Source organism: Ranitomeya imitator, chromosome 1 (assembly GCF_032444005.1).
Source record: "Ranitomeya imitator isolate aRanImi1 chromosome 1, aRanImi1.pri, whole genome shotgun sequence".
In the NCBI taxonomy this organism is placed as follows: domain Eukaryota; kingdom Metazoa; phylum Chordata; class Amphibia; order Anura; family Dendrobatidae; genus Ranitomeya; species Ranitomeya imitator.
In genome coordinates, this window is record NC_091282.1 from 330,307,128 (window position 1) to 330,322,439 (window position 15,312).

A 15,312-nucleotide genomic window follows, 5' to 3' on the forward strand; every position below is an offset into this window, starting at 1 on the left:
GTGGCCACGCATGTGCAGTAAGATCCTGATGACGTTGCTAGAGCTAGACTATCAATCTGTGAATGGCCCCGGCAAACACGTCACTTGTGCCAGATCTCAGGCGAGAAAGCAGGTCACTGAGAAGAGTAACCTGTCCAGTCAGTGGCAGGAGGCTGGTGGCAGTAGGAAATATCAAGGGAGGCCAGAGAGACCAGGGCCAAACTTGCTGCTCTTGTGACTCATAAGCATAAAAATAGGAACAAAAATATCTCTGTAATGGAATCACAGTTTGATAACACAAAGGTGTGGATTATTCTGCATTACAGAAACATGAATGTGAACACAGCCTTACAATCCGCTGGCTTACCCCTAGCCATCAGTCATAAGTCTGTTTTGTCTCTTCAATGTGAAAAAGAAAAAAACACAGTTTTTCATCAGGATCCTAGATCAGCTTTTCAGCAGAGATTGGTCAATGTGTTGGTTTTTACCAAAAACAAAACTAATGGCGGGCTCAAAGTTCTTGCAAACAGTCAGTAGAAAAGAAGGCATATGGGTGCAACCAGGATGCCATAAATGTTCTCTCAGAGTTTTTCACACTCTATAGGCTTGAGGAGTTTAATCCATGGCTGGAATCAAAAATGTCCACCCAGTCTGCAAAGATGAACAGAAATGTGAACAGTCCCATAAATCTTTCCATGAACAACAGGCCTTGCAGTCCGCTGACCACTCATCAGTTAATTGCTTCGGCTACGTCTGTATTTAATCTATCCTGATCTACTGAGGGGGGGGAAAAGGAAGCACTTTATGACTTCATGCCAATATCATTTATCCTCCTGCCAGAAGAAGACTCCATTTCTATTACAGAGCTTTCTCTGGTTTAAAGAAGCTCTGATTGGGCTGACATTCATCAATGAGAAAAAAAATGTCTCAGCCATTCCTAAATTAGGTTTCTTAGTTGCCTAAATGAGCTACAAAGCTGTCGCGTTTTATCTATAGCACAAATGATACAGTCTGTGTATTAAATTAAAATTATAAATACAGAGGGAAAAAAGAAAGCAGTTACCAATAGGAGAATATGATGTGCGCAGGATCCAGACAATAAGCTGGAGAATTGTGCTTTCATGGGTTAATATTACCCCAAAATCTTAATTTATCTTAAGAATGAACTTTAACCAAGGAAAACATGTATAGGCAGCAAAACCAAATCACTTTATAGAAGCAAAAAAGATATGAAGTAGTCCAAGGAACAGTGTTGGGGAAAAAAAACTGTCTAAAGTGGAGAGCCGAATCCTAATGGTGTGTGCATTACACACAGTTAGGATTAACATACATATTAGCTCATCAAATAACCTTAAACACCAAGGTCACACTCCATGCTATGATACAACCAACATACCCTCTCACACAACCAAAGGAACAGGAGTGTACATCACAAGTTCATTTTATTAAACATATAAATACAAGTAAAAAAAGGATGCCTCATGTCAAACAAAAACAGGGCAAAACAACGGCTGCCTACCACTGATCACAAGAGGTTTTGACATTTAAATAAACCCTAAATGTTTCCATACATAAATGATGCATACAAAAGCACCAAAAAATGCCTAAATATATTTTATTCAATTACATAAATGGCAATTGTTGTTATTAAAATGCCTTTACTTTGCCTATATATACACCTTAGGCAAAAGACGTGCAATGGGGCAAAGAAAAGTATGCAGGTAAAATCTGTCCAAGTGGAAAAACTAACAATCAATCATAAAGTGCCTCCATGCATGTAAACAGAATGATATCCTGAACTAGCAGCAAAAGAATGGACCAAATGGCAGAAGTGCATATTAATAGTTTTTACCTCAGTGGTAAGCCAGGAGTTAGCCGTGTCTCCCACCAAAACGCGCGTTTCGCTGATTCTTCTGTTATGTGTGAAAGGGGACAAGGTGTATGTAAATCCCATCTAGAAGTGAGCATTCTCAGGTAGACCATGAAGGGCCACAAAATGCGGTCCAGTCTGCAGGCATCATGTTGTACCGGGGGGGGACTGGAATAGGCGGATATATAGTTTTATCAGAGAAGATTCAGTACACCTATGCATAATTCATTTGATCCTCTGCCCTTTCTGGGATCTTCAGTCCAGTCGGCGGTCCTATCAGTGACTGACAGGATTCTTTATACAAGTGTGCATACAGCAATAGCTGTCAGTCACTGATAGGACCGCCTACTGGACCAATACTCCCAGAAAGAGCAGAAGAGGCTTATATGAATAACCTACTGTATCTTCACACAACCCTTGTAGACTGTGAGCCCTTGCGGGCAGGGCTCTCTCTCCTCCTGTTCCAGTCACTGACTTGTATTGTTTATGATTATTGTACTTGTTTTTACTATGTATACCCCTCCTCACATGTAAAGCGCCATTGAAATGGCGCTATAATAATAAATCATCATCATCATAAATTTCAGGTTCTACAGATCACCCGTTTTCCCCACGAACCCTGATCTTGGTAAGTACTGGATCGTACGCCTCTGATGTAAGCCTCACATTCTGTGTGCACCGATTTCAGAAGGCTCAGATGAAGTGTGCACAGAGTCTGTGTAAACTTAGATTCAGAGGGGTATAATGAGATGGGGGTAGACCAATGACAAAATCCATTCAAGCCAGGCCATTTCCTTGCTGTGGACACTCAATGGCCACATTCTCATATTTATACAGAGCAGCATCAGTAATAAATACAATTTCATCCTAAATCAAGAAATAAACCAGCATTGGTTTTCTAATGGTTGCCATCTGTTATATATAGTCTCTCTGATGCTACACAGATAATATCATAACAATTTGAGCATAAAGGCAACGTTTTCCCACTTCAGGAAAAAAACTAAATCAAAAACAACAAGACGACAATGCGCCTGAACTTTCTGAACTCCATATCGCTTTCAACATAATGGCCTATAAAAATATGACTGTATCTGGACCACACAGCAGAACGACCACATTAGCAGCCATTACAAATTCATTCCACTCTAGATATATGCAGTAAAATCTCTCTCCGTGATGTTCTGCATATCTCAGCGAGTATTACAGCACACTAGAGGTACGCCTTCCGCATGATGGCTTTTGTTCCATGTTGTGCTTTGTACCATGCTGCAGAGGAAAATGCTATTTCCTACCACATAATCACGTTTGTATTGATATAGAACAGAGCGATTCATTCCAAATGAACTCAGAGTACGAAATTTCACCTAAGCGGCTATTATTTTCTTCTAAGGCAATAGATTTCCAAGTAGGGAGATTTTGCCTGAGTACTTTGGAGAGCTGGTTCCTGTAATGCGCTGACAGGCCATTTTACATGACAGTGGGCTACCTGTGAATCTCTCAGCTCCAACACAATTTAGGGTTGGAAAGACTCCGCACTATATATCTTGTGTGTCATCGCTCCTGAATGTACAGAATTCTGCAAATATATCTTATCTGTGGTGCTCACCATTACAGGCCAGGCTTCTTTAAGAAGCATTAAGTAGCATTTATCAGGTTAGCTGTAGACTATTTTTAAAAGTCATCAAAAACTAAAATTCTTTGATTTTCTTATGCAATAGCTAGGCAACAGCCCCCATCAGTGGCCATACTGTTCTTCACCAACCTTCCCAGAAAAAGCAATGACCAAGAAGTTACTTAAAAGGAACTTATCAGGTTTTTAAAAAAATAAAATAAAAACTACCACCCTTAACTGATTTATTACCACAGTCCATTGAACTGTCTCTAAGCCCCAAACTGCCCCTGCATATGCCAATACCTAATATTCGCATGACATATGGCACTGCCTGGGCTGATGGGCGTCGGTTTCTTCTTTCATCGGCGCTTCCTCAATCCCTGCTCCTACTGTCCTCCTGGCTTAATTGATGTGGATGAAGCATCCTATGTCCTGAGCAGATCACCGCACATCATGTACCTGCACAGTTTGAAGCGTAAGACCGCAAGGGGTACCAGCGTATGCGCAGTCCCATACATACACCATGCACTAGTATCGGCTCTACTTGAGTCACCCTTTAAGGCCACACACGGAACGCCTGTGCAGACCTCCACTTCAACTGCATAGGAACAAGATTAGCCACAATCTGTGAATGACATAGGACGCATCATCCACATCAATCAAGCCAAAAGGAGGTCAGCTGCAGGGATTGAGGAAGTGTTGAGAAATAAAAAAAAAAAAAGAAGACGCCCATCAGACCAGACCTTTCCGTATGCCAGAAGCATAAAAGGTATTTGTAAACATATGAAGGGAAACAGGTCCATGGACTACGGCAGGGGTCTCCAACCTGTAGCTCGGGAGCCACATGTGGCGCGGGGTCCCATGAATTGTGGCTCGCGGCTGTCTGTCAGCTTTGTGCATTAGCTCCAGGTCTAGCAAACCGGTATGAAGAGCACATCTGAAAATGGTGAATTTTGTGCGCAACCCTGCATAGAAGAGCAGATGTGGATGCACTTATACTGGTCTTAGTGATTTGGAGATTATTTGATATGCTGGAGACAAGTTGATACCAAATGTCAGAGGAGGTGTTTGAAGATGGATGTGACAGTGTCTTGGGAGTACTTTATAGGAGAATACTGAATGGGGGGTATTGTGGAAACCCCTGGATCTTAGTATACTGCTTTTTTGGGGGGGAAAGCATGGGTTGCCATTATGCCTGTAATGGGGGCTTTGTTTGCTACTATTGTGAGGGGGTGGGAGATGAATGTGGCTCGTGATCCTTTTTCAAGGCTGAATGTGGCTCGCGACCCTTTCTCAGTGCTGAATGTGGCTCTCAAGGTCAGAAACGTTGGGGACCTCTGGACTACGGTAATAGAGCAGTTAAAGGTGGTGGCTTTAGTTTACATTGGGATGACTAAGTAATATCTTGGTTGCTGCTTTTCTGGGAATGTTGCTGAAGAACAGTATGGCCAAAGTTGGGGACTCTTGCCTAGATGTCGCAGAAGCAAATCAAGAACTGCGGTAATAGAGCAGTTAAGGGTGGTAGCTTTAGCTTAAATTGGGAAAACCTAATGTTAGGTTCCATTTAATTAATTTTTTTTTATTTGTAGGTGAAATAGGGCAGGATTGAAGGAATTTTTTTTCTAATACAATGATGAATTAAGCTTTTGCCTCTTGGTTTTTTTGTCTTCTTCCAGATCAACATGTTAAGGTATAGGTGGAACTCAATGAAACTAAAACTATGAATTTTATCCAAATTCCAGTTAGAAAGTAGCTATGTACTGGGCCAATGCAATCTATTGTTACTCTGGGGCCAAGCTCAGCATGAAGATACCATTGCCAATGATTGAACAAAGGAGAAGTCTACATGTCAACAGAATCTCTCATGCTCCTATTTTTATCTATGCTTTATGACACTGCATATTTTCCATCGAAAAATGTCTTACCCTCTCAGAAGTTTGAAGAGCATACATCCTAGGGAAAACCAGTCTGCACTGCTGTCATATGCTGTACCCTTCTGTAGCACTTCTGGCGCCATGTATCCATGCGTTCCTCTGGAATAACAAAAAATAAGACAAAGTCTATTAAATTATAACCTCTTTCAATGTCACATGCTCCATATCAATATATATTTTAATGATTTGATCATCACGATACTGTACTGCAAGACCCAAAGTTGAGAGTATCTCCAAATTCTCATGAACCCAGGAAAGTACAGTTTGAAGCTTAAAATTTTGTTGGACTTATAGTGCAAATTTTCTCTTCATAGAGGAAGAGGACTAGAACTCTAGTGCCACCTATAGGAAGTAGCAATCCTAAAAGTCAATAACAACCCTTTAACGAGATTTGGATTTATAGTGTAATTGTGAATTTCAGATGTTCCTAGAAAGAGAAACCTGGCAACAACGTTGTCATATATGGCTGTGCTATATACTACATGGCCGGCCGCAAACAATCAGTGGCAGGTGCAGTCCGGCCGCGAATTGGCGCGGGAGTTGAACCACGCTTTGCTAATTAGTCGCGGCTGGCCAAATCCTATGTATTCAATGTATTATTCTAAAATCTTCATAAATAAACTACATACATATTCTAGAATACCCGATGAGTTCGAATCTGGCTACCATCTAGTTTAGAATAAAAGAGAAGTTAGTCCTGATAGCATCTAGATCACCACAATGGTTTCTGCTCTTCCATGGGAACAAATATGATCCAAATCAGGGATCACTCACAATGCGCTTCCAGTGTACTTTGAAAAAAAAAAATTCTGGTTTATAAATCACAATATCGCCCCTTGAGTATATTGAGCCAACATTACAATAGAAAAGATTAATTTAATAGGAAAGGTTCTACAATCTGAAACATTCATAGACTATATGTATGCAGATTTCATGTAACTCCATTGTTCTGCCAGGGACCAGCTGCCAGGTCCTGATGTGCTCTAATTTCCTAGTGTCTGTTACACATCTTGTGCTGTTAATTCGGCTTTATCGCTGTAATCCCAGTGGACCTATTTACTGTGATTTCCGGATTAAGGAATACTGATAATCTTTAACAGATGTCAGCTAATATGGTGATACAATTTGGGGGTAAGCAGTACTCAAGCAGAAAGAAAGAGAGTGGGTTCATCCATTAATATATTAATATACATGTCTCAGTTCATGTCTATGGATAGTTAAACAGTGCAGTCTTTGAATGAGGCTAGGAACTGAAAAGTACAGTACCAAACCAGCCGAAAAAGTCCACTTTGAGATTTTTTTTTTCATTTAAAGGGAACCTGTCACCCCCCTCAGGCGGTTTTAACTAAAAGAGCCACCTTGTGCAGCACTAATGCTGCATTCTGTCAAGGTGGCTCTTTTAGTTGGGGTCCCTTTCAACGCTGCAATATCCGTTTTTATAATTTGTCCCTCATACCTGTAGTTTGTTCGGGGGGCATGTCTTTTCCCCCGGACACAAACGCCTCCCAGCCATCACTCAATACTCCGCGCGCCAGGGGCTGCCTCCACTTCCTTCATTTACATCCCCGGCGCCTGCGCTGTAAATTCCCATCATGTGCTGGAAGTCGAAGGGCAGTGCAAACTGCGCACGCGCGAAAAAAAACTTACGGCGCCGGGGACGTAAATGAAGGAAGTGGAGGCAGCCCCCGGCACGCAGAGTACTGAGTGATTGCTGGGAGGCGTTTGGGTCTGGGGGGATAAAGACATGCCCCCCGGACAAACTACAGGTATGAGGGACAAATTATAAAAACGGATATTGCAGCGTTGAAAGGGACCCCAACTAAAAGAGCCACCTTTACAGAATGGAGCAGTAGTGCTGCACACGGTGGCTCTTTTAGTTAACGCCTGGGGGGTGACAGGTTCCTTTAACGTTTAGTATCAGAAAGCTGAACACGTATAAGATACAATATATTCAACATACAAATAAAAATTAAATTCTCCAAACGTTTTCCATTACCGACTTATAATTAGTGATTGGCAGACAGCTGGGGACTGTTATTCTCAGGCTGGGAAGGTCCATGGATATTTGTCCCTCCACAGCGTAAAAATAGCAGCCCACAGCTGCCCCAGAAAAGGTGCATTCATTTGATGTGCCAATTTTGGCAAGCGGAATAATGGTTTTGGGGTTAATGTCAGCTCGGTAATGTCCATTGATATCAAGACCAGGGTTTAGTAATGGAGAGGCATTGCATGGTCCGTATGCCATGTGATTTTTCTTTGGCACTCATTGACTTGCATTGGTGAGTCTCGGCCATTTTACGCCGTAATACGCAGCATGCTGCAATTTTTTGCTCACCCTAATTACAGGTGAGGAAAAACATTGCACTGGCTGATTTTAAATGCAGATGTGAGCGAACCCTAAAGCTACCACTAAGCACAGGCGTCGGCTGGTAAATCCTCTCATCAGCGCCACTTGCTCTTGCTGCTATCAGTGAGAGCAGGCGATGCTGATGACAATAGTAGTCATCAGCTGACGCCTGACAAGGGGTAACCTTTTTACCGCTGGTCACAGCCGCTCGCTCCCACGCTATTCTCAGTGTGACAGCGTGGGAAACCGCATCGGTCCGCGATCACTTCAGTAAGGTTACCACCAATCAGAGAAAGGGTTTCCCACGCTGTCACACAGAGGACAACGTGGGAACCTCCGGATGTTCGGGCCCCCCATGGGGTTCAGGTACCATTCTGGCATCCAAATTGAATTTTTTTTTTTTTTTTTTTTACAAAGTCCAGCCAAATTTGATGGACCAACATCCACGGGTCTTCCCATCCCTACTTACAATATACAATCTCATTCCAATTTCCCCTCTCACTGTGTAATAGGTATTACATTCCGGATTTTCCTACAATAACATGCCGATGGAGTCTGCTGTGATTACATAGCTTTTTGAAAAAAAAAACCCTTGGTGTTATCCTTTCATTTCCAATGGCAATGTTATTGATAGAGTATCAATTATAGCAGCAATTGGTAATCTGAGAACGGCAGCAAGGAGGAACCTAAAAGCCAACAGCAGTGTAAGCGCTCAGCCATTGTTCAGGTTTACACTGCCACTATGCGTCACATCTGATGACTCATAATTATTAGTGCTATTAGAGGCAGCAGTGATTGTTGTAGGGCCTGCCTCTGTAGAAATCAGATTCCAGGGCTACATTTCAATGCTTCTATCTGGTCCTAATTAGGGAGCATTTCTAACACATACTCATGGTTTCGGAGGATAATTAGCTGCCTTGATGATCTTGCCTATGCATTTGTTTTACTCTGCATTCATCTTCATTCATGGAAATTGTTGTCACTGTGTGTGACTGCAGACTTGTGAATCCTCACATCGCGAGCACTGCTAAGATCCTCCAGTGGTGGCGCCAGGAGCGGTGGGCACGTGACTACAAGTATGCGATTTACATATTTGAAGTCCCATGAAGACTAGGTGTGCATGGTTTCACTCAGTGAAAGTGTATTGAGCGAGGTTGGGCAAGTCTAGTCAGAATGTGGCTGGATGTATGCAAATCGCATGATTAGGGTCACATGACCACACACTCCTGGCACCGGAGAATTCACAGTGCGTCACATAGGCTACTAGTCTGCAGTCACTCTAAGGCCATACAACTCCTTTAAAGAATGACACTGCTTTATGGTAGAAGACGGCTTCTTTTTTTGTCATTATTTAAAAGTAAAAATAAGAGAAGAATAGTAATTAAATTTATTGAAGAGCAAATATAAACAGATTGTAAATCCAGTAGAATTGTACATACAGGACGAACTGAGTCTTACATAGAAACAAATTCAAAAACATATAATACTACAATACCACTATATATACAGATTTACATATAATGACATTAAATTAAGTGTCTTATGAATGCCAACATTAATTATAAATGTACAGTACTTACACACTAGCATGCGGCTTTTTCTTGGAAAAATCACAAGCGAGACCCAAATCTGATATCCTCACATGCCCATGTTCATCTAATAGAATATTTGCTGGCTGCAAGCAGAGGTGATAGAAGTTATTAGAATAATTCAGGATAATCATGTAGACCCACACAAATGGTTTATAAACACCTGGTGTATATGGTGAATTCCTGAACTATCCTAGTACGATATACAGAACATTCCACTATAGCGTCAACTATGAAAGAGGTTTTTTGACCCCATAAACCAGGAATCAGCAACCTGCTGCACTCCAGCTGTTGTTCAATATATCTCCCAATATGCGGCTGTCTGGGAATGCTTGGAGCTTTGGTTGCACAACAGCTGGGACGGCAAAGGTTGCTGATCCCTGCCATAGATGCATTTCGCCCAGAGTTGAGTTATGCCATAAATGTCTGAGCATAGTTGAAGGATTTCAATGGGCAAACCAGAAACCCATGAATCCAGAAGGCGTGGGGGTGCTTGGTTCCCACTGGCGCGTCATCACTCACAACAGTATCATAAATGCAATATGGAAATATCCCTGTTCTGACCATGCTAAAGATTATATGCAAGCAGAGGTCACATCCTGCAGAATGTAGACACCACGACATACTGCCTGTAATGAGACCACCATAATCTGGATCTGCAGGGCACAAAAAAAAATATAAACCGTTCCCGAAAGCCCAGCAGGGTTTTATTGCAACGCTCCTACAGCTCCAATAACACACACGAAACCTCTTTGCTCTATTAGAGTAATATCAAAGAAGATAGCCAGTACACATAGCACATCATGGAACAGATGTTTCACCAGGAAAAAAAAGCCTTTTATTGGTTAACTGAAAAGGTGCTAAATTGAAAGCTTTCAAGACTACTCCGGTCTGTTCCAGGCCTGATGATGAGACCTGAGTAGTCTGGAAAGCTACCAATTTGTTACCAGCATTTCAGTTAGCCATTAAAAGGTATCAACCACTGAGGACTCTCAAATCAACTTTTTACATCTGGTAAGATTTTTTGAAGGTTTCACTTTATAGGGAAAGAGATATTTGGAAATGAATGTCACCTTTTTAGTCTATCTTCCCTGGACAAACACATTGGTTATTGAAGACCTGTACGTTGGAGCTGCAGTAGAGGAATCCTAGTAAAGTGTGAATATTTTCCTCCTGCCACAAGGATTGAAAGCTTTCCCAGCAGCAAAGGTTCACTCCTAAAGAAGGTTTTTTCCTCTTTCTGACCACGAGCCTGTGATGTAATGAAGCAAGGAAGGGAGCCAGCCGAATAAAATGGTTTTGCTTTAATATTCTAAAATTAGTCTTTTTCGCTCCACAAGTCACCTAATTCTGAGAGAGAAGCGTGACCCAGATGATGAGTGTTACGTGCGCTCCCAGCATTAGACCCACAGTACTAGGTTTAGACATGGCTCCAATAAGGAGGTTATTTATGCGTCCCTTTCTTACTTGGCTCAGAACAACTTCAGAAGGAATAAACTTTGCGTTAAGGGGAGGTCACATAGTTTAGTGATGCTTGGAGGAGAACATTAATGTCAGTCCTTTCCCTTAAGGCCACACAAGACAACATTGGCCATAATGACTGTGTGTGTTGCAGGCTTCCTGAATTACATATATTCCAGTCTGGTAAGTATCATGAAAATTATCTTTTAGAGTCTGACTTCTGAATTCAAAATAGAGGCTTTCATTAATATGTAGAATTCAAGTAGTAGCCTCTTTGGATGTTTTCCCCAGCTCACGAATGATAGATACAGATTTCTTTAAATTTGAGAGCAGTGAGAAATTTAGGATAGTCTATTGTATTCTATTTGCTGTCCTCTAAGTTTTTTTTTATAGTGCGATCCTTTACCACAAATTACAGGGACACTGTTCAAACCAAGCACAGACGCTAACGGACCTTCCCACCTATCAGTTTTCCATTGGTCTTCGCCCTTCTCGGAGTTCTGGAAACCAGCGCTGTCAATCAAGGAAAAAGGAAGAGCAGAGAGAGATTGAAAAAAAGTAGGTGGGAAGAACAACTCTGCCATGCCATAGGGCACAGAGTGTCTGTGCTTAGTTTGAACAGTCATTTTGTGCTGACAGACTCCCTTTAAAGAAGTCCAAAGCGCTGAAGATTCCAATATAATTCTACATTTAGTATTTACATTTTAAAAAAGGCAACCTTTTGCCGATATCTGGCCTTCCTTTTTCAAGCTCATGTCTTAGCATAGCAAACCTCATGTATTGATAATTATTAGTGCTGAACGAGCATGCTCACAAGGTATTATCCGAGCAGGCTTGGGTGTTAACCGAGTGTCTTCGTCGTGCTCGAGTCCCCGCAGCGGCAGGTCTCGTTGCTGTTAGACAGCTGCACCACATGCAGGGATTGACAAAAAAACAGGGAATCCATGCATGTGTTGCGGCAGTCTAACAGCCGTGAGACATGCAGCAGCGGGGACTGGAACATATTGTTCGAGCATGCCGAAGACAGTCGGGATAGCACACAAGCATGCTCGGATAACACCTGATCCGAGCACACCCGCTCATCACTAATAATTATACTAATATGATTATTTTCATCTCTGTTACCTTGGACTTTCCGACATTCAAACAGTCTAGTGAGGTAGTATTTTATGATGGACTATTAAATTATTTCCTGAACACTGACAAACCACTTTTATCTTATAAGTTAGATATTAGTGAATCAATTCAATGCAAATCGAATTTATGTCGAAATTTTGGGAATTCGCTGAAAGCAGTAAATTTGAATAATTTGCTAGTTGATTCATGCAAATTGCCAGAAATGTCTGCTACCATTGTACAAAGATTGCTTCAGCCAGTGAAGGCTCCCATGACTTTGGGAGCGGCAAATTGGGCTTTCCCATAATTCCCTGCAGCCATCACACCACATGGTATAGCACAATCTATCTGAAGGTGTCATCATACCCTATGTAAAAATATAGGCAGGGAATGTAGTAGCCATTTTAGTGTGAAACTATACTCAGATGTCACATCTTAGCTATATAGATAGAAAAAGCCATAAATCAGTGACCAAAATTCAATCGAGTGTGACGGCACTGGAGTGAAGAACAGTCACGATGATAATATCACAGTGACTGCCACATATATGGATAAGGCTATGTTTGCATTAACAACCTTTAAAGGGGTGAAATGCAGGTCTAGGAGACCTTGGAGTGTTACACGCATCATCTGAAAGCAATTTGAGTATTTGCAATTCATGACAAATCGATTCACCGCAGATCAAACTTTTAGTAAAAATTTGCAGACACTGCGAATTTCAAAAGATTTATTCATCTCTATTAGATACATAATATCCTATATTAAAAAGAATGCTGTATATTTGTCCTCGTCAGTCAGAATACTAAAATGTTTGACAACTACTACAAGTAGGATCTGTACATTTTTGACCTGTGAGGTCTGCCCTACACATGATGTAAATGTTATATTTGCCCGCATTCTATTTAGATAAGTCACAACTGAACTGCTACCTTCTCTACAGTCTTTAGGTTACATACATCTTAAGGATATTGCTATATGTAGTTATGGTTTCATAGTTTGTAAGGATTACATTAGACTTAAGTCCATTAAGTTCAGCCTAATATGTTCATCCAGAGGAAGTCAAAAACCCCATGATGCAGCCCCATATTAGAGGAAACATTTCTTCCTGACTCCACATTAGGCAATCAGATTAGATCCTGGATTAACGTCCCGTTACAGAACCTAGTGCTCATAACATGTAATATTATATTTATCAGGAAAGGCATCTAGGACTTGCTTGATCTTTTGTAATGCATCAACCATTACAACATCATACGGCAGAGAGTTCCATAGTCTCCCTGCTCTTACAGTAAAGAATCCGCGTTTGTTATGCTTAAACCTTCTTTCCTCCAGACGTAGAGGATGCCCCCTTGTCACCGTCACAGGCCTAAGTGTAAAATTATCATTAGAAATGTCTCTGTAGTGTCCCCTGATGTATTTGAACATTGTACCGAGATAACCCCTAATACTTGGTGGTTATACATATGTTGGTGCCAGTTTATACTATGTTTAATTGTATCTACGATTTAGTGCTCACTAAAAAGTAATCCAACATTTTTGATTCCTTAACACATTGCAAATCTATTGTAGCATAATTGGACTGATTTATATGTCCAGAAAATCTGTGTGGCAATCGGTATGGTAGCTTTAAAGGCAGACATACTGTATTGGTTATCACCTAGACTCCTACAAATATCTAAAAACTAGCCCAATAAAACGTACACCGCCTTGACAGTAAAGAACACCTCAAAATTGGAAATTCAAAGGAGATTTAAAGAAAAAAAAATCTTTAAACCTTTAGTAAGATATATAGCGTAGCAGATGTGCTCCTCACTTATTCTCTGCGATGTCTGATATGTATGTAAGGAAAGACAACTTGCCTTGTACTGAGGGTAAACGCAGGAGAATGCCAGGACATGGAGAGCTGTAAGATTATTTAATGCCTTTGTTTGGTATATAAGTGCTATGTACAGCCATAATATGACACCACCGCTCTGGTTTATAAAGAGACGTTTAGCAGACGTGCTCATGCAAACAAAAGCCCTGCAGCAGTCCGGGCGAGTAAATCAAACGGGACATTAATTAACTTTTAAGATGTAAATTTACCTGCAGAACCACCATTGCAGCAATTACTACATTTCTCAAAATTAGACTACAGGGTAAAACCCGATTATTATAAAGCAGTATGCAGCGAGTGACGAGAGGCAAGTCTTACCAATGCTTTAGTCTTTATGTTACAGATGTCGAATAAGGATTCCTTAGATCAAAACCTAAAGAGGTTCAGAATTCAGTGCAAATCTTTTGGACATTCCCAGCCAATCTGCGGCACAATTCACAAGCACTACCTGTGAACGTTGCCGAGCATTTTCAGCACAGATTATTTCATTTGTAAAACTCCATCCACTGGCATTGCACTGTAATTTGTCAACATTTTCAGTGTGGAACATCTATGGGACAATTGTGTGAATTTCATTTTAAGGATTTTTTTTATTTTTTTAGATTAAAATTGAATTATTTGTAGCTGTCTCGATAAGCGAGTGTGACAGTCCAGAACTATCTTACTAGGCCATATAGATTTGTGAAATACAAGTCACCTGGAACCTGTATTGCACCTCCAGTGAAAGAAATGTGAACGGTATTAAAGGAATTTTGTTTCTTAATTTGCTGTGAAGATCTCCCAAGTATTGAAGACTAAAAAGTGTTAACTCTCTGTCATAGAGAAAATTGAAAGTCATAAGACATCTCCAGGGAAGGGAGAGGAGCTTACAATTCAAACTGCTGTTGGAAGCAGCACCTCACATTAAACACAGGAAGTAGTGAGAAAAACTAATTAAAACATAGGAAGCGCAAGCTTCAAGCTCCTTTTGAAGCAGTAACTCCCTGCAGTGTCCAGGTAATTAAACAGGAAAAATCTTTTCTGGGAACCAGATATCAAAATGAGATCTGTTTACACAGAGGTAACTTTTGTTCTCATCAAAACAACTTCCTTAGACACTCCGTCTCTGGGGTCCTGATAGGATTATTGTGGTTCGTATTAATCTGATATTTATGGGATATAGATTTTTGGAGTCGTAGCGAAGGAATGGATGTGGCACAGTCATTGGGGCCACTAGAAACCCTTCAACTTAATATCAGTCTGATAAATGGTGCAAACCAGGTCATATTTGGTATTTATATGAAGGTAATGTCCCAACATAAAATAAGACGCCAGGGCCATGAGAGGTGAAGATATCTTTTAAGTTGGGGATCTCATAAAATTACGTGTATATCACAGAGTTCTCCTAGTAGCGTATTGAACTTCGTTACTGAGAAATAAGCATGTGAACTCAAGCAAATTAGGCTGAAGGATTATTGTAAATCTGAAACCTCTGTCACTTCAACTCTATCCCCTGCCCAGTGCTGCATCCTCCTGCTTGACTGACTGC

The 15,312-nt window shown here is 41.0% G+C and overlaps 1 protein-coding gene across 2 annotated transcripts in view; it reads right to left on the bottom strand.

The window, feature by feature from the left end:
• Positions 1-15,312, bottom strand: part of GRK3 (G protein-coupled receptor kinase 3) — a 402,808-nt gene that overhangs the window by 26,955 nt on the left and 360,541 nt on the right. For both annotated transcript variants that reach the window (XM_069759125.1, XM_069759117.1), the window contains exons 12-13: positions 9,323-9,417; positions 5,387-5,494 (exon numbers count right to left, since the gene is read on the bottom strand). In XM_069759125.1, the coding sequence (XP_069615226.1) occupies positions 5,387-5,494; positions 9,323-9,417 (203 nt within the window). The remainder of the gene's footprint in view (positions 1-5,386; positions 5,495-9,322; positions 9,418-15,312) is intronic.